Raw genomic sequence first — 19,874 nt, forward strand, 5'->3', positions numbered from 1 at the left:
TAATGGATAATCATGTGATGTCACAAATTCTGTCACCAAAGGTTTACAATTGGATTTGATTCAGGAGTGAGTGGTTAATATGACACAAAACACATACTGACACAAAATATTTTTTATGTATAGTCTATATAAATATTAAAATTGTCCTCATCAAGTTAAAATGAGAAAATCTTTCTGTAGCCCATTTTCTGACTGTGGAGCCAGAAAATAGTATACATGGTAAAATGGAAAGTAGAGGTCCTGCAAGTTAATAAGGTGAATAACATATATGATGTGGATGTACTTTGAATAGAGACTGAGTAAATTACATATTTCTTTGTCATGGTTTATTTGTGATTGGATGGATTAATCCTGTGAGCATTCTCCACTTTTCTCTACTGAAGATCTGCAGGTCCTTTATGAGCCAGAGCCACAGCTCATTTTGGTCCTTCTTAGCCTCCCATCCTGTAATATGTTTATTGTAAAGGGTGGCCTATTTCACATACTATTTTCAGCTACTTCCATGCTCCTATTTTGTAAAACTGTAAGTATTGTTTCCAAGTAGCACAACTTCATAAACTTTTTACTTTGTATTTCTATTTGTGTCCAGCTATGAAGGAAATAGACTAAGTTAGCTGCTAACTGTGTATCTGCTGTATTTACTAGAGCTGTTATTGCTGCAAAACCGCTTGATTACAGCAGCGAGAGGAAATTAAATTGCTGGATTGTAAAACTAAACTGGTGAAAAATGTTTTGCAGTGCTAAAGATGATTGTATTTGGTATTTGTAATATACAATCATGTTATATAAGAAATGAGAATTTACTCACTGCATATATAGCTATATACATTTTTCTTCTGTTCTGCTTTTACATACTGATAGGTGAGCATATTCACTGCACAGCATCACTTGCTTTGCTTTGGTTTTCTGCACTATAATGTCCCTCGTGGTCTCTAAAGACTAATTAAATTCTCATTTTATTCCTCAACTGTAGCAGCTACTTGTCAAGCATAACATGCATTAGAAACCCAGCTAAATGATTGATCTAGGTATTATTTAGAGGCTGGGTTTGCTTTAAAAAATGAATCTTTTAGCAAAGTAGAAGCTTAAAGTAGAAAACACAGAGCAGGCTTTACTCGAGGATATTCATAGCTTGTATTTTTAGATGAAGCTAATCATCAGTCTAAATGTTTCCATGCAGCAGAAATATAAACATAAAACAAATCACCAATAATGATTTAATAATAATTTCCGTCACACTTATGATCCGCTAATGGCTGCAGTCAAATCCTACATGTTAAAAAGCCCTGCTGGGTGGCCAACATGCAAAACTAATTGAATATTAATTATTTGGTGATGCTTTGAATTATGTATAGAGCTTGTTGCCAGGAGGTCAGGGGCTCCATGGTGATTCAGGTATTTGTGTCTGCTAATGCCTGGCTAAATAAAAGTGCAGAAACAGGCATCATGCCTGTGCAGGACTGTGCTGCTGTGTTTGCATGAACCAGGATGACTCAGATGCTTGTTGAGGAGATCCAGGCTGCTTGCTGTGTTCAGATGCCCTCTGTTGGTTATGTGGTGACAGTGCACAATGATTTAGCCAATTTTAACATTACAGTACATTAAAACAGACAGTGCACTATTTTGTTATTAATAAGTGTAATTCAAATTTAATGATATGAAATCTTGGAGGAAACTATATAAAGCAGTGACAGTAACAGGGGAGTTTTCTTAGTGTTATACATTTTGAAGCTCATTATGACAACAAATGATAAACTTTGTTCTTTTTTCCTCTGTGTATCTTTGCTCTTTGACAGTGGTCTCTCAGGACCAGATCCCTCAAGTTCAAACTCAACCCGTGGCTGGTTTCGTAAGAAGCCCATCCATCATCGTATACCAACGGTCCAGCGCAGCAGCTATGACCTGCGGGACCGAATCTGCATCGGCAGCATGACGGCTCTTGAGACTGCCGTCTACCAGCAGGTTCCCACTGATGAGGCTGAGGCCCAGATGTTGGCCAGTGCTGATCTGGATGACATGAAAAGTAAGGATGATGCTTCATAATGATGTGATGTGCTTGTTGTTTTTCTTTTATTTCCTAAAAACTCCTCATTTCATATCAGCTATGAATTGTTTTGTGTCTGAATGATAACTGATCCAGATGCTACAAGTTAACCTAGTGTGAACCTGGCACCTTATAGAAGACAAATAGCTGCTAGTTGGAGGTTTAGTTGCATCAAAGTCATAGCTGCTGTGCTGAGTGGCCAGTATACAATGGTGGACGGGGTTCTTACAAAACCAATAAGATACAGACTTGACTTTAGCAAAGGTTATCTCTGTCAAATTCATGAGATGACTAAAGAATACAACAAAAGTATTGCTTCTCCTTAACATTCTGCAACAAATATTGATGCCATCTTGCCTAAATTCAGAAAAAAACAAAGGGATGATAAACTAAAAATTTTGAAAAACCAGGAACGTAGCCATTTGTTATCTGCAGCAACTGTGGAGGTGCTCATGTAGCCAAGAAAAATAAATGGCCAGCTTATGGTCAGCAGTGCAATGCAGGCAAAAAGTATAATAATTATATGAAGTGCTGCAAGCCCAGGCAGTCATGTAGACAGCGATCCAGAAGGACTGTTCATCAAATAGAGCTGGACCACACTGAGACATTTTATGTTAACGGCAGAACTCCAATAATTTCTCCATTCAACTGATATACAAATAGAAGAAAATGATGAAGCTTTTGTTACTGTGTGAGGTAAAGAAACTGGTGCCAAGTGCAATGTGATCTCAAAACTGACATTTGACAGCATAAAAACTGATGAACAAATAAAAGCATGTCTTCACACTCTGTGAACCTTGTTGATTATGGTGGCAGCACACTTTGTGTGATCAAGTTGGAGTGCTTCCCCCAGGGACAGTTGTACACATTGTCATTCTTTATTGTTGATGTTCAGCCACTACTGGGACTGAGTAAAGATGTTCATCAAGTCAGCACTACTGAAGGTCATTTGTCACAGCAGATTCTCACAGAATACAGCGATCTTTTCGCTCATGAGCTTGGGAAGCTGATGTCAGACCAGCAGTTCATTCAGTGCATCACATTCCTTCGGCTATGAAGCACAAAGTCAAAATGGAATAGGTGTCCATCACACTTGTCTCCAAGCCAACAGATTGGGTATCTTCCATGGTAGCCACTAATAAAATGGACATGGATGAGACCAGAATATGTCAGAATATGTGTAAATCCAGGAGATCTGAACTCTGCCCTGGAAAGACCACACATCCCCATGCGTACTGTAGAAGAAGCTGCTGCACTCATGTTAAATGCTACTGAGTTTCTCTGTGTTGGACACAAAGACCTCTTTCTGGCACGCATCACTTGACCACAAGTCGTCCATGTGTACTACATCCTGTACCTGTTTTGGTCATTACAGGTTTCTCAGGATGCCTTTTGGACTCAGCTCTGCCAGTGAGGTGTTTCAACGTGCAATTGAGCAGATTTTTGCAGGGTGCCCTTGTGCTATCATCGTTGACTACATACTCGATGTAATAGAACATGATGAAAATCTCAGAAAGGTTCTCAGCCGAGCCTAAGAAGTGAACCTGCACCTCAACCCTCTGAAATGCAGGTTTTGACTGAACCAAGTCAGCTCTGATGGACATGTTTTCAATGCTGATCTGTCCAAAACAAGAGCTATCAGAAAAATGCCTGTAGCAGCAGATGTCACAGCTCTGCAGATTTCTTGGATCCCAAAAAAAAAAAAAAAAAAAAAAAAAAACTAGCTGTTCTGTGTTATTATGATGCCAGCAAACCAGCAGTACTGACATCGATGCTTCACAGCATGGTCTAGGTGCATGCCTGCAGGAGGGACAACCTGTAGCTTGTGCTTCACAAACACTAACCAACACTGTAACAAGATATGCACAGATCAGAAAGGAACTGTCGGTGGTGGTCTTTGTTTGCTCTATAACAGCTCATTCAGACAGCACCAGCAAGGCTCCAGAGGATGTTGTGGCTAAAAACTGAAAAAAAAGATTATTTCCTACAAATTCATGAGAGCCCTTTACCGAGACGCTAATAAACTGCTCTTGAAACTGTTTGCTATATTGGAATTAGAGATGATACCCTCCATTTTTATCATCCATCTTCATCCTCTTAGATGACTCAGTTTCACTTTTCACCCACGCCACTAAAAGTTGTTAGAGGAGGAATCTGCTGTATGTGTGGTGTCTTTTCTCAGCGTATCTTCACTACAGTGTTTATCATCCACCAACTGTGCTCCACTAGTTTTCTATCAGACATTCTCCATAGCAGCTGATGTGGTTGCTAGGATATGAATGTCTCTGCAGCAGCTGATGTAGTCATGCATGAATGTTTCACTTCACACATGAACATTCAAATCCTAGCTTCAGACTCATCACAGGCCATAACTTCCTCTCATCTTCAGCTCTCATTCTATCCAACACGACAACAGAACATTTACTTGTGTCCTTGACTGAATGCAGCCTGCTGCATAGATATGCTGGTTTATCTCCGTCTGTTTTATGGTTCAGGCTTGTTTTGCTCAAACTAATTTAATCAGGAATTTTATTTGATGTAAATGCAGAAATAAGCTCTGGTGAGACAATGTCATCATCTGCATTTTGAGGCAAAGGCTTAATTTATAATTTGTTAGAAACGCTCAGCACCCTCCGTTGGTTGTAAAAAGTACTACAACACTATCAGCTGCAGTGGTGGAGCTAGACTTTTAGATGTGATGGGGCCAGTTGTTGGCAAGGCTTTATCAGGGGGGGTTACATACTAAGAAAGAAACTGATTATGTTCCTTTCTCTAACCTATTCTCGTACACTGCTGGGATGTTGTCACATTAGAGAGATATGAGAAATAAAGGTTGAAAAAGGTCCATAGAAAGGTAAGTAATATGGGTCTACCAGTTGGTTCTTGTGGAGTGCAACATGTGGTGTTTGATGTGGTAACAGGCAGGGGTGAAGGTAAGCCGGTACGGTCTGGTACTGCGTTCCACTAAAAGTTTCAGTGACAGCAGTTTCACAACCACACTCTTAGTCAGAAAATAGATCCGCTAGCAATATGCAGTCCTGTAAACTACTTTGTCTGTTTAAAAATTCCTTTTAACTCATTCTGAAATGTTTTTGAACTATCAGTGCAAACTTAGTCCCTGCTGAACTAAAACGCTCCTTCTCTTCCTCAGGGCCCTTGCTCCTCCCCTCGAAGAGAGCCAGGTGGTCTCCTCTATGCCCAACCTTTGTATTAATCTACAGACATTTTACATAAAAATGCAGGGAAACACTACAAAATAGTCCGTTTTTTAATTTTTTGTCAAAGTAATAACGCAGATAAAAAATAACTTATTTGTTCAAAAGAAAAGACAGGGACACTGAAGATGGGTTATCACAGAAAATCAGAAAAACACCCAGTGATGAAGATCTTGATCAAGCCAAGAGTCAGTGTGAGGCAGCATGTCAGGAAAAAGGAGCAGCTTCAAGACACCCAGAAAATTTTTAAATGCATGAAGCGAGAGAGTGACGAAGGTTATGGTAATAGTACCAGGAAGAACTACTTTCCCCCCTGGTAACAGGGGGATCAGTGGCTTGACCCCTAGGAGCTGTTCCTCATTGTCTTCCTCCTCAGAGGCTGTTAGTATCTTTGTATCTTCTAGGCGTATTTCTGGATGAAACTGCAGTGTAAAAAATACTTGAAATAACATCACAGAAAATCTCTTGTAACAAGCTGAGGCAACATTCAAAATGAGGATTAATCTGTTAAACTGGATGTGGTAAACTGGATACTGGTGTGGCTAGCTCCAGAGAGCCGTTGGGCTGCTAATACTGGGACTTGGGTCTGTCTCGGCCTGATCTCTGTCCTTAGTATTTACAAAAAAGTCAGAAATTTTTTTATTGTTATTTCTTCCTTTACAAAATAAGGCCTCCTGTTTAAATGAAACTGTATCATGTAGCTCTAGCTTAGTCAACGCTAACATGGATACTGAGGTACTCTTTGAGCATTTTTATAGTTTATTTGCGGCTGAAATGTAAATATCTTCCAAACTAAGTTGATGTGTAGTCCCTAAATTCACTCACTGAAAACTAAATATGACGTAGTTTTCCCCACATTATCTTAAAAATGAATATAGCCTACTGCTACTATAGAACAAGAGGAGAAAGGATGACTAGGAAAAACATACTTCAGACTAGTGTGGTGACACCGGAGATCATATTTGTCTGTAAAGTTTTTCTGTCCTTATTCTACTTCTGTCAGTCACTTGTGGTGGCACCTGGGGTGTCCAATCAGATATCAGAGGTGGACAAAACCACCACATATGCCTCTCTAGCTTGGTCCCCCAACAGCTGTGCCTATACAACTGAGGGGGGGGGGGCATTTTTGATATTTTAATTTGAATCAAGTTGATATTTGAATCAAGTCATAATACTTGATTGGAATTTGTAAATCAGAAAATAAAGGAGAAGAGCAACAAGACTAGCTCACAAAATAACTCAAAAGTTAGCAGTGTAGCTAGTATGTTACAACATTAGCTAACATCTAAGCATGAAGACTCTAAAACCAAAGAAGTTTTTGGTTACAAATTGGAGAAACACGCAGGCAAATCATGTGCAAGAATTTAAAGTAGAAGCTATCCTCTGTTTTCATTTAAGTTGTACAATTAGTGCAGGAAATAGCAGCTACAGTTGGCTCGGCTAAAGCTAACAGATTTTAACGTACTAGATTTGTACCAAAGTATTATTTTTTTCTAAACGAAAGTACAGTAGAAGTCAAAACTGTTGATTTTCCAAAACAAATCTATATTTAAAACTTAAGGATGACAAGCATAGACAGAATAAAGCATTAAGGAAAAAAAAATGGGGAGCATATTCTCTATAAACCCAGAGGAAACTCTTGTCTCCCGGTGTGATGGGGCATTAATTAACAGAGGCTGCAGTCGATTCCCCTTCACAAGCGACCCTGCCGCTGGCCTTTCCTGCTTTAGCAGAGCAGAGTGATCATTGACTGTTCAGAACCCATCTGGTAGCAGAAAACGGGGCATTGGATTTGTAGCCAGTAGTGCTTCACATTGACAGAGTATGCACTGTTTATGTTTGATGTTTCATAATGGTCAACTGTACTTTCTGTACTCACAAAGAAAATAATTAAAATATCTAAATGATAATGTTACTGAACTGAAAGGCTAAAAGGTTAATGCCCCATCCCTTCAGTTGTATCATGTCTTAGTCAAAGTGTTGTTACAGACAAAACTCTTTAAACCCTAGCAGTGATTTGTGGGCCGACCCGAGACCGGGCGCAATGGGTGTAACCTGTGATATTACTTCATTTGTTGTTTCCAATAAGTAGTTCCACTTTGTTCTCAAGCACATTTTTCAGGCCAGATAAAATCAGTGGCATATTTAGGGTGAATTTAATAGCGGTGGGGCGGGTTGTGTAAAGTGGTTTGGTTGTGCAGGATAGAGATGTCATGATGACAGATTTGATATTCTTGTTTATTAAAATAGCTAACTTTTATAACAAACTAAAGTCACTAAGAAGTCTCGTTCCGGCTAAATCTACTCTGCTCTGTAAAGAATAACTAAATCCCACAAATTAACTCTGGATTTCTCTCAGAGAAAACAGATGGATCAGGCTACAGGTCTTCTGCCTGGACGTTCTTTCGGTAAATCACATAAAAATGGTTTTGAACATTTCTTTTTAACCGGAGTTGAGAGTTTAGAAGCACAGGAAAACCTCCAGCTAGCTATGACTGCCAGCTGTCCTTTAGCAGAATAGCTATCGTTTGTTTGTTTGAATAATAAAACTACCATAATGAAAATAAATCAGTCTGTATATCTGGAATTAAATGCTGTTTCTTCTATGGATTATGACTATTGCAAACTGACGACTGAAAGCCACGGACCTCAAGCCAGGTTATGTTTAAACAGTGAAGCTATTCAGGGTTTCCCACACATAGACCAATACTGTACTGAAACTGATCTGCCCCAAAATGATTGTAACTCAGAAAAAGTATTGTTAGCCTTATGAATAAAACATTATTAACACTGACCATCCGACATCCTGAGTCACCATCTAATGTTGCTAAAGCAGCAAGCAATGCGATTAAAATGAAATGTGGTCAGTTGAGATGGCAGGTTATGTATAGGAGCATCTCACCCATGGGGGATGTGGTTGTTTTGACCCCTCATGGTGAGTGGGTCCAACACCCACACTTTTTCTGCTGGGTTTTCAAACGTTGCTGCTCCAGTCGCTCTCTGTCTCTGCGCTGCACATCTTCCTCCTCTCCCTCTTCCTCTTCCTCCTCATCCCTCTCTTGTTGGTCCTCATGACGTGACTGTCAGACAATCAGCTGAATGGCTTTTCTGTCGCAGGTACCGTCTCTCTTGTTTATCAATCAGCATTCGAGTTGAGGAGGAGGAAACTACCAATGCAAAACAGCACATTTTAATTAGACAGCTTATTGTTTGCGTTCATTTTATATTATTTTCATTATTAGCTGAGTTTTGCAGGTCCCACAGCTGTGGCATCTGCTGCTTATAACACAGCCAGATGGACCAGGTTCAGATATCTAGTGAGAGTAAAACAGCAAGATGTAACAAGGAGATGTCTTCTCTAAATCACTGGTTTACCTTTTAGGAGCCATGAATGTGGTGAAGGTAAATTATGAACAGGTTCTGAAATGCAAATCAGACCCTTCTCTAACCAGGTGGTTGACAGGTGATAGAAAGGATTTAAGTGCAGGGGCAGGTCTAGAAAAGTTTTGATGAGGGGCCCAGCAGGAAAAGAGTGGCACAAATGAAAACTTGTTTCTTTCTTTTCTTTTTTAAGGCCTTGATTTTAAGATTATAGAAAATAACTAGCTACTTATCACAACTTAAGTGGTCATCAGATGTTAAATATGTAAAAACAAACAGCCAATGATATTTTTCAGTGTTGACGTAGAACAACATATAGAAGTGCATTACATGCTGCATTCACTGACACTTGGGACATCTGAAGTTTACTTAATATTTGTTATCTGTTCATTTACCCCAGCCATGCCTTTCCTTGCAGATAAACAGCCCTCTGATGGTGAAATAGGTATTTAAATTAATCATTATCCCAAAGCCACAGTCATGGTTCAGAAGAAAATCCTGACTTTATTCAGCAGTGTGATACTGGAAATACCTGGAAACTAAGGAGACACATGGTTTCCATGGAGACACAGGAGCAGTGATGGTGCAGGTTTAGCTGACAATTATCTCTGTAGCAGGAACAGATTCTCTGTTCTCTTCACCAGGTGGAGTTCATTTAGGTAACTGTATAAGTATACCTCTCAGTTTTTCTGTCCCTGTGATGTGTAATATTTGATTCAATTCAGCGGATATGCCAGCCATTGCAACTCGACCTTTACCCTCTGACACATCATATGATATGAAGCACGATGGGAAAAAGGGGCATCAACCTTCCTGTTCCGCTCCAGTCTTCCGTTTCCAGCAGCTGCAAAGATCAATGGACTGGGGACATCATTAAAACAGGGTGGACCCAACGTTCAGCTGACAGCCACCTCTCACAACAGCTCGCCATCCCTCATCCCACATCAAGTCTTCTTTTTAAAGTTGCAGCCAATGCAAATGTAACCATTTATGTGTTTCTCTGTTCGGGGGTCTGCGTGAGGGCTTTGCTCCAACTTTGTGTTTTGTTTGGAGAGAGGGAAGGAGCTCTTATCATACAACGAGGTCTCATTGGACTTGAAAGTGGATATTTATCTTGACAGTTTCCAATATTTACCTTTGATACTTTGGTGAGGAGAATTTCTCTGAAGTTAGCATTCCTGAACTGCACATCTTTTCTTTCTTGAGTTGTTTGCAGCTTAGACGTTGAGGAAGTTAATTAGCTGCTGCTGCGACCAATACAAAGAAGATAGAATTTCAAAGCTCCTCAGGACACTGACCCAAGGAGAGCAACCGTGTCCACCAGTTGGAAGCCCTGGATGAGCAGTGTGTCCTTTTGGAGAGAGGTGGATAGGAGGAGGCAGCACCTGCGGAGATGACAGACATTGAGGGACAGGAGAAGCAAGGACATGGGACTTGTGATGGGTTGGTGGCTGAGAACCATGGACTGGATCGCCGCAGCAGCATCCAAAAAGGCCTCGGCACCCCACTGCATCACCATCAGCGCCAAAGCTCCCTCTCGCATGTGGATGGGTTTGAGGACTTTGAAGAGTTTGTTTTGGACTTTGACGATTATGACTTGCTTGAGTCGATTCATACCCAGCTGGGGTCGCCACTCGAACCAATCCGTAAGTCCCGTTTTTATTTGTTTTACTTGTGAAAATGAGCATCTTGCTGGGTAGGGCTTAATTTCTGTCCTTTCAGAGCCTATTTTTTATAAACACATGTCACTGTAAGAACAGTTACGTCATGTTTCCGTAGTTCGGATACGTTCACACAGCAGGGAGGATAAATCCCATGAAAAATAATAGATGGAATCTCGCTGGATTCTATTGAATGATGACAACTTCATACCTGTGAGGGCTCATTCATGGCCATACACTGAACAAAACTGTCCACAATATTGAGTGAATTGATTTGGGGCTCCACTGCTGCTATTTTTTACTAATGTATTGATCCTGTGGCATCCATTTGGCTTTGGGCTCAGCGACAGCTAGAGCGGAAAAACATTTCATTGACAACATGCAGCTATGCTTTATTTTCTTCTATCTCTTTCACATTAAATATTTGTCCTCCTATTTTAGATATGGAAAGAAAAACAGAAAAATGTAGATGCAGCACCTTTCTGGCCGCTACTCAGAGACTTTGTGGCTTAACCCTGTTGGGTCATGGGTATAATTGGCCGTTTTTGGCTACTTTTATTACTTTTTATATATTTTGATTTCACATTCAGAACAATTTGCCTTATCTTGTTTGGTATCATTCTTTTCAGCACAACCTCACTTGTATGATTTTACAGTTATTTTTTAATTTTGACAAACTCTATTAACAGACTGGACTTAAAATCACACCAGAAACATAAAATCCTAATAGGAAAAACTCATTTTCTATTGTGAAAAAGCACAAATATGTTTAACAAACCATTTTTATTACTTATAATGCAAATATAAATAATTAATTTTAAAAGCTGACAAATTTATGAAACAACAAAATTATAAGCAACTATTTATATCTAGTTATTTATTTATTTATTTGAAGACTATTTACAAAACAATCAGCTGCTACACAAAGTTTGTTCCACTCGAAAAAAACATTCATGTCCACTAAAAGACCGAGAGGACATCACAGGCTTGTTACTTCCAGGGTGTGCTAGTCCTCCTGTCCACCAGAGGGCAACACTTCAGTCTGGCTTTGCTGGATTTTGGTTCCAGTTGTTTGTCTTCGTTAGCTTCAAGGACGTATCATTAATTCATCACCTTGTAAAGTAGCTAGTAAGTTTTTTATTTATTCAAATTTTTGCCTGCCAAAAAGTGTTGGCAAGTGTTTATTTAGCCCTGGTGTTAACTTAATGAGTGCTTTATGGCTTTCTGTTTATGTACGTTTTCTGTCATCAAAGTCATGCTAAACCTAAGGTCTTGGAAACTCCACCCTGGAGGTATCCCAAGTTTTAACTGACTGATGGGGAGCTCCAAGTGTTTACATGTGAGGGCTTGTAGGGTCATTGAAACATTTGTGGTCCATTGCAAACTGCACACCAGACCTGTGTAGAAATTTATAAAACCGCAGACATTCACGATCTTATAATGAAGCTTCTTTCTTATCTGCTGACTACTCATGTGGTGACTTAAATGGCTCAAAATATATAAATGGATTGACTTCACAGTCCTTGCCAATCTAATTGGTTGGCAGCAGGCCTGGAGATGTGGGACAATTCCTGGTGGCCTGGACCTGAAGTGGTCTGACTGGCCTGCTTGTCAAAAAAAAAAAAAGTCACAGTGCATGGACATAGTGGCTGATTGTCACCAATAATGGCGACTGGTCAAAATGACAATAATATTTTTTAATGATCAACACGAGCAAAGCGTGTTGATCAGCTGATATGCAGAGAAACATGGTGGCAAAATGGACTCAGAATAAAAAGATAAAAGGGGAAAGACTGCTGAGGAGGAGGCAAGTGTCAGAAAATTTCAGACATTTTCATATTAGCAGCAGCAGCATCATGTGAGTTCACTGTTTAATAAATGATTGATGGAGGAGAGACAGGTGGTGTATTACAAGCTACAAACTTTTATCTGAACATAACATGATGAGCACAAGTTGAGATTCTTTGTGTAGCTGTAGTAATGATCCCGGTACTACTGCTGTAGTAATGATCCTGGTACTACTGCTTCAGTAATGATCCTGCACTACTGCTGTAGTAATGATCTTGGTACCATTGCTGTGTCATGGTGGCTGCTCTGCTGGGCTTCCAGTTCATTGATAGGCTCATTGGCTCCACCTGTCCTCCCTTGTCTCACCTGTGCTCTGCTCTACTTAAACCCTCTCCAGTCTTTGCTTCCCTGCCAGATGGTCAACTGCTCTTGCCTTGTTGAGATCCAGCCTTGCTTCCTGTTCCTGATTTCCTGTCTTTGACCCTGTTACGCCACGGATTTCTCTTGCCTTACCCTCATCGGATTATCTTGCCCTAAGTCTACCTGGATATCGAACCCTGTTTTGGACCAACCACGGATTCTGGCCTGCCCCGGATAAGTAGTCTCTTTCCTGCCACTCTGTGTATGACCTCTGCCTGCTATATTGACCATGCTGTTCGGATATTGGATTGATGCCCTTATATTCGGAGCTTTTGCAGATTCCTGAATGCCGCAGTCTTCCTGGATTCTCCCTCCTCGTCCTGTCAGACTGTTCCAGTTTCCCGGCGCTTCCACCTGTACAATAAATTACTTTTTGCCTTATCCAACTCCTGTCGTGGTTGAATTATCGGGTCCTCTGGGAAAACCTTAACATGCTGTACTAACTATCTTGGTATTATTTGTTGTCAACACTTCATTCTATTGTCAATGTTACTAGTCTGTACACATAGGCTACTGTCCACATCTGTCCTTGTCCCTCTCAGAAACAGCAGTAAACTGGACCATGAGGAATATTTTATTAGTCCAGGTTAAAACACTGATGGAAACTTTGTGACTTCATCAGTGTGTTCATCTGGTTATAAATGATATGAATGTAGCATTTTATCCTTGTTGGATTATTTTACTGCAAATTCTATTTATGGTAAGCTGATATTAAACTATCTGCTGACAAAATGACACATCGTGTTTCAGGTTAACATAATATGATATGAATAATGGAGTCCTGCTGTGACTGTTGTATTGAGGCTTTTGATGAGAGTAAGAGAGAAAAATTTTTTGGTGATTACCTGTGTGTGTGTGTGTGTGTGTGTGTGGGGGGGGGGGGGTTGTACATGCATGCAGTATATGAATTCGAGCGGCCTGGGTGAGTGTACAACTCCCAGCTTGAATGTTTGGCCTAGTCTGTCCCTGGTTGGCAGCAGTCAGCACATGGCTGGCAAACCACAACCTAAACAAACCCCATCCTGCATCTTAACTGTGTGTTGCTTTGGCTTGCTCGTTACAGCTTGACATTCCTAAGTCAATTGGCTGTGAATTAATACATAAACTATATAACTACATCTATATCTAAATATAGTTTACCATGTCACAGGAACTGTTCAGTTTTTCTGTCCTTGGATGGTGGATGTTTTTCTGTCCTCTGGAAAACTTAAACAGGCATGTTAGTTTGATTTTTGACTTTCCAATCTGGAGAATATTTTCTTAAAGACGGTTTGTTTGATGGGTATGTAGCCTTTAAAAGAACGCTTAAGGCTGTTGCTCAAACAATGGATCTGGATTGGTTGCTGATAAAACAAATCCTCCAACTGATCCACAGTCTTTTCTGTTGTTTGTTTATACCCTTAAATATGTCTCCGAATTTTGTCTTGTGAGGTACCGTCCCCACAGATGCATTTCTACATCAGCGTAGACATCATTATTAAATCAACAGTAAGATAAAACCATATTTTATCTTGCTGTTGCTCATTTCCTGTTTGCATACGAGACAAAAAATATTAACCTGGTGGAAAAAAAATCATGGTTTCAACTAAAATACATTGATTTATCTACTTCATGGATGCTGTTTTACATGTTGCCATGGTTACATAGAAAAACAACATGTTACAGTAAAACTGTAATTTCATGACTGGGTTTAGACACAAGCATAATTTGGTTACGGTTATAAATCAAAGTTACCTGATTAGAGTCAGAAAAGGATCATGGTTTTCAGCTGACGCACATTCTTTTTACAACCTGACCATCACTGCCACATGTGCCATTTTTACCATTCACATGGAGTTTCTGTCACACCCAGGACAGGTCGCATATCTCTTTTTTTATGTAATTATTGGCAGTATGTGCCTGTATATACCTACGCCATGTGGGCATGTTTTGGAATGGAAAACAGTCTCTGATTTCATCTACAGCTCAGTTTTGAAAAGATTTTAGGGTGCCATGTACAATGTAAGCTAATATAGAAATAGCACACTCCGCATTACATACTGGAACTGAAAAATGTTGTTCTTTGAGAAATGTATACTAACTTTTCATTTTTTTCTACTTGGCATGCTGAAATAAGCAAGACCATCCTAGAAAAAAGTGTTATCTGAATGGATGGATGTGTTTCTTGACAGCCAATAAATATTGGTCAGCATCAATATTTCAGCCTTATTGCTGTCTTACCGAAGAATACCATACCATACCATAGCAGATCATCCCATACCATACCAGACCAGACCAGGCCATGCCATACCATACCATACCATCCCATACCAGATCATACCATACCATGCCATACCATACAATGCCATGCCATGCCATGCCATGCCATGCCATGCCATACCAGATCATACCTTACCATACCATACCATGCTATACCATACCAGACCAGACCATACCATATTATAGCAGACCATATTATACCAGATCATACCATACCATGCCATACACTACTAGATCATACCATACTGTCATGATGCTGACCTGTGGCCATTAACCATCCGAACCCTAGCCCTAACTGCACGATACACCACCAGGTCTTTTTTAAGAATTACAAAACCTTTCCAGGCTCTCCTTGCCTGTGTCTGAGCCCAGCTTTGTTGCAAGTTTATTATAATGCATAGCAATGTTGACCTTAAGCCATTTGACATGGAATAACTGTGACTTTTCAGGCCACAGATTTGAGGACAACCCTGGGGTGCGACGCCACCTAGTGAAGAAGTCATCCAGATGTCAGATGTCACGGGCCAGCAACAGCTCCACACCTTTATCCAGCTTGAAGAAGAAAAAGAGGGCAGCCGATAAGAAAATCCATGAGGTATGCAGCAGAAGCAATAGTTTTACTTCTCAAATAGCAAAATTCCTGGTTCTTCAGTCGTTAATTGTAAGAATATTTGTGCTAAATAATAAATAATAAATATTAAATTAATTAATAATAAATATTAAATAATAAATTTGAGTAAATAATTTGCTGCTCAGTGAGTGTTATTTCGTGAAATATTTGGTGTGTGCTTTCTTTTTTTTATTTCTGTAACCAGTTTTTCATCACTGCTAAAAAAAAAAACAAAAAACAAAAAACGTTTAATGGACCTGGAGCTAGCTTATGCAATATTGTTTGGGGCAATAATAATAAAATAACAATGCCACCGTATCTATCTATCTATCTATCTATCTATCTATCTATCTATCTATCTATCTATCTATCTATCTATCTATCTATCTATCTATCTATCCATCTATCTATCTATCTATCTATCTATCTATCATGTTTTGATGATTACAACTAGATAGATATGTTTATACTTAGCTGGTGAATCCCACAAGTAACCCCAGATATAGATGCAGAATAAAATAATGCTTTTACTTTTCTGTCCTTCTCCATCTTTAGTTGTTTGTTGAGCTCAATGAGCTGATTGTGGAGAAAGAGCATGAAATGCGATGGAAAGAGCGAGCTCGCTGGATCAAGTTTGAGGAGGACGTGGAGGAGGAGACGGACCGCTGGGGCAAACCTCATGTGGCCTCACTCTCGTTCCGCAGCCTGCTGGAGCTTCGTCGCACCATTACTCATGGTAAAATGCTTCTGTTTTCTCTCCAGCTGAAGTGAAAAGTCAAATGCTCTTTTTTTAAATTGAAAAAAATTCTGTAAACATGGGCTAACACTAAACCAAATGCTGGAATATTTTTTTTTTTTTAAAGAGTCCTTTTAGATTATCCAGTCTAAGCAACTATTTTATGTCTTTGTTTTGTTTTACATTCATTTTCTAGGTGCCATCCTTTTGGACCTTGACCAGAACTCTTTGCCTGGCATTGCCCACCTGGTTGTGGAAACAATGATTATCTCTGACCAGATCAGGGCAGAGGACAGACCCAGTGTTCTACGTGCGCTGCTTCTCAAACACAGGTCAGAAAGTTTACTAATCGAAATATAAATTACCTGCTCTTTCTACTCTCTCTACTTCTTTTAGATAGAACAGTCATGCTATCTGGTTATAATACAGGATGTGTTCTGAGCTTATTACGGCAAAGCTTCCTCTTTCCACCACATTGTTTCTTGAAAACTGTTGTAACCTGACACTTTGACCAGTCATTTCATATATATATTAAATATTTGACTAAAACATAAAGTTATGTTCATTTTGATGATGAGTGTGAAATGACTACTTGTGAGAAGCTAAATTCTGTTAGAGTGGATTAGCAACCTGTGTGGGACATATGGATACAAACAACAGCAACTTGTTCTTTTTTTAGATACAGATGCATTACATCAACATTTAAAGCATGTTTAATGTTTTGTATGATATAATACCCCAAAAGGACAAAAAAACAAAACTTTCAGAGTGGTGCAGAGCTGTTGAGCTAGGCTAAGCTAACAACAATAGACAGAATTTATAACAATTATGAGACTGCTAAGGTATGCACACAAATATGACAAACCAAGAATTTATCATGAGCCTCTTAAGCTTCAAATTCAGGGAAAAAAATATAATTTAAAGACATATATATGGCTTACATTAGCTTATGAGGTTGAGGAGAGCAAGTAAACTACACTGATGTAGTTTGCACTGTTTTTGTTAATGTTCACAATACTGTAAAGTTTGCCATCACACATGAGAGTATGTTAACAATGTTTATATTACAACAACAGATAGAGAAGTTCTACTGTTTTGTACAACACAGTACCCATAATATTTCAAAAACATGTGAAATATGTCAGTCTGTGAGGAATGAATGTCTACATTATACAAGTTTCACCTTTTGAATGGAATTACTGAAATCAGCTTTTTCATGATATTCTAATTTTATGACGACTATGTGGACATTTACATTGACAATCTCCTCATCGTCATAACTTATGCCTAGATCTATTTTTCTTCTTGTTAAATTAGTTGTTGTGAGAAGAACAAGCAGAGGTGATGTGCTGCTGAGTTAGGGCTGTTAACAATTTATTGGTAATGTTGTGTTCACAATACTGTAAAGTTTGCCATCACACAGGAGAGTAAGTTAAGAAAATGTGGAAACATGTTTGCTGCTGAGTTAGAGCTGCAGCTAACTGTTGCTAACGTTACATTCACATTTCTGTTAAAAAAAAGTTATTTTTCCCCACTTGCATAAAGTACTACATTCAGTTAGAAAAGCTGGCCTCGTTTAACTACTTTAGTTCAGGAAATTTGTAGAATTTGTGTCCTAAAAGGTTGAAACATTTACACTGATTATAATCTAATCAAATAACTAATTACCTTTATTTATTTATCTGATTACAGAAACTGTTTATCATAATCCTGCACAGTACAGAGATGATCTACTGATACTGTGCAGAGTAGTCCATAAATTAACACATTTCTTTAGAAAAGTCCAAATTTTTTTCTGAATGTCTTTAATTATGTCTGTAAAACATACTGCTGTACAAACAGTTGTTTATTAGCTTTTTGCTAAATAATCTTTCAGTAGATTGATCAACTTGCTAATCATTCATCTCAAAGCTAGGGAAACAAGGCTTGGTTTGGGGTTTTACTCTGGCAACATATCGCCATTTCGGTGACAACAAATACTGGCAATAGATCCAAGATTCCCTGTCTACCTCTTGATCCCTGCCTCATGAATCATCACCAGTAAGGACTTTATGACCTCACGTTTGGTATTTTCTTTCTCCATGTTTTAAGTGACCTGCCAGTTTTCAGTTGTCAGACACGCAGCTATGTTTACATGTTGATCCTGGATGGTGGAAATCCAAGCTTTCCTCCTCATAAATCACTATCCTTCAGTGGAGGTTCTTTATAAAATGGTGAATTTGGGGAACTGAGCAGGGAATTTCCCAAAAGTTATGTTTATTAAGACTTGACTCATCAGCTGGTGGACTTCCCCCTGGCTTGACAAAACTGTACTGACTCTTAAAGCCCAGACGGGTAGATCAAAGGTTTTATTCTTCATCATCTGAGCTGTTCTGGACATTAGATCTGTGTCCTTTTTAAAATTATTTTCTCTGTCTGATTTAATCCCTTTTCAGACTAAATATTGGGTCTTTCAGTCTGAAAACTACACATAGGAAAGGACAGGGGTAATACCAAAGAACCTGCTATCTAAAAATGCTGTTTTTAGATAAAATGTGATTTATTATGAGATAAAAATAACTGAACTTGTGCTTTATCAAGTGTCTTTTTGCCAACTGGGCCAGTTGTCATTTTAGATTTTGAGTGTTTGTTGCATCTGTGTTAACATGTTCTTTACATCCGAGTTGGTTGTTGTTGGTATCAAGGTCGACAGAGTTGATGAAAACTATTGTAATAGTCAGTGTAGATGTCAAAATCCCACTTTAATAAGGTGAAATAAACCAGGATCCAACCTGCTGCCCATTCTCAAATTGAGTTCCTGTTTTTCATTAAATATTAAGTCAAATAAGCAAAAACATGTTAAGGTGACTAAAGCTGAACCTCTCTCCAGTTATTGATTGAAACTTGCATTGACAGCTAAACTGACCTGACACATGGCCAATGGAAAAGAGAAGAAGCGCAGAGAGAGGTATAGATTTTTTTAGTTACATAACAACAAAAAAAGTTAACTAAATGTTGGCTGTCACACTATATTGCCAGAGGGAAGACGACTGCTGTCAGAACTGCAATCCTACAGACCAAGCAGATAATGATCCCAGGGTGGAGGGTCCCATTGAGGAATAAACTCGAGTTAAAAATGTTAAAAGTAGAAAAATAAATAAACCTAAAAACAATAAAAAACAATTAAGAACAATACGTATGAAAGTTTAAATACAGGAGCTCATGAAAACAGTCATAAAAACACAGAAATGAGAAGATTACAAAAACAGCCAATTTTTAAAACGATAAGTACATGAATAAGTCAAATAAAGTAAAAATAATAATAATAAAAATAATAAAATGACGTAGCCTAAACAAGGCTGAATAACAACAAACTAGTTTCCCAACTTGACTGCAACATTTAAACGTGCCGTACAGAAACTAGCAGCATTTTGAAGACAGGAAGCAACACATAGATGAGATTCAGCCTCAGAATTGTTTATGACATTTAAATACTTCAAGTAAATCCAGCCTTCAGAAACACAGCTCATTGGAAATTACATTGTATGTATCCACCAGTTAAGCAGTGTTCTTGCAACTTGACTCAGCAACATCCTTGCTGATAACTTGTTTTGGTAATAAACAGTTTAGCGGACAGAAATACCAAAGTACTGTTTTATTTGGACTGAAGTGATATTGAAGCATTCATGTAATAACATGCTTGGTGCTCCAAAATGTGCAGTTATGAGCACCAGCACTACAAGTGGGAAAAAAGTTAACTTTGGATATGGAAAAAACGTAA

At 38.9% G+C, this 19,874-nt stretch overlaps 1 protein-coding gene across 3 annotated transcripts in view; it reads left to right on the forward strand.

Annotated features, from left to right (window-relative positions):
* slc4a3 (solute carrier family 4 member 3) overlaps positions 1-19,874 on the forward strand; it is a 75,969-nt gene that overhangs the window by 41,093 nt on the left and 15,002 nt on the right. For all 3 annotated transcript variants that reach the window (XM_042001479.1, XM_042001480.1, XM_042001481.1), the window contains 4 exons: positions 1,797-2,023; positions 15,218-15,363; positions 15,934-16,114; positions 16,311-16,446. In XM_042001479.1, coding sequence (XP_041857413.1) covers positions 1,797-2,023; positions 15,218-15,363; positions 15,934-16,114; positions 16,311-16,446 — 690 coding nt within the window. The remainder of the gene's footprint in view (positions 1-1,796; positions 2,024-15,217; positions 15,364-15,933; positions 16,115-16,310; positions 16,447-19,874) is intronic.

This window comes from Melanotaenia boesemani, chromosome 12, assembly GCF_017639745.1.
Source record: "Melanotaenia boesemani isolate fMelBoe1 chromosome 12, fMelBoe1.pri, whole genome shotgun sequence".
Lineage (NCBI taxonomy): Eukaryota > Metazoa > Chordata > Actinopteri > Atheriniformes > Melanotaeniidae > Melanotaenia > Melanotaenia boesemani.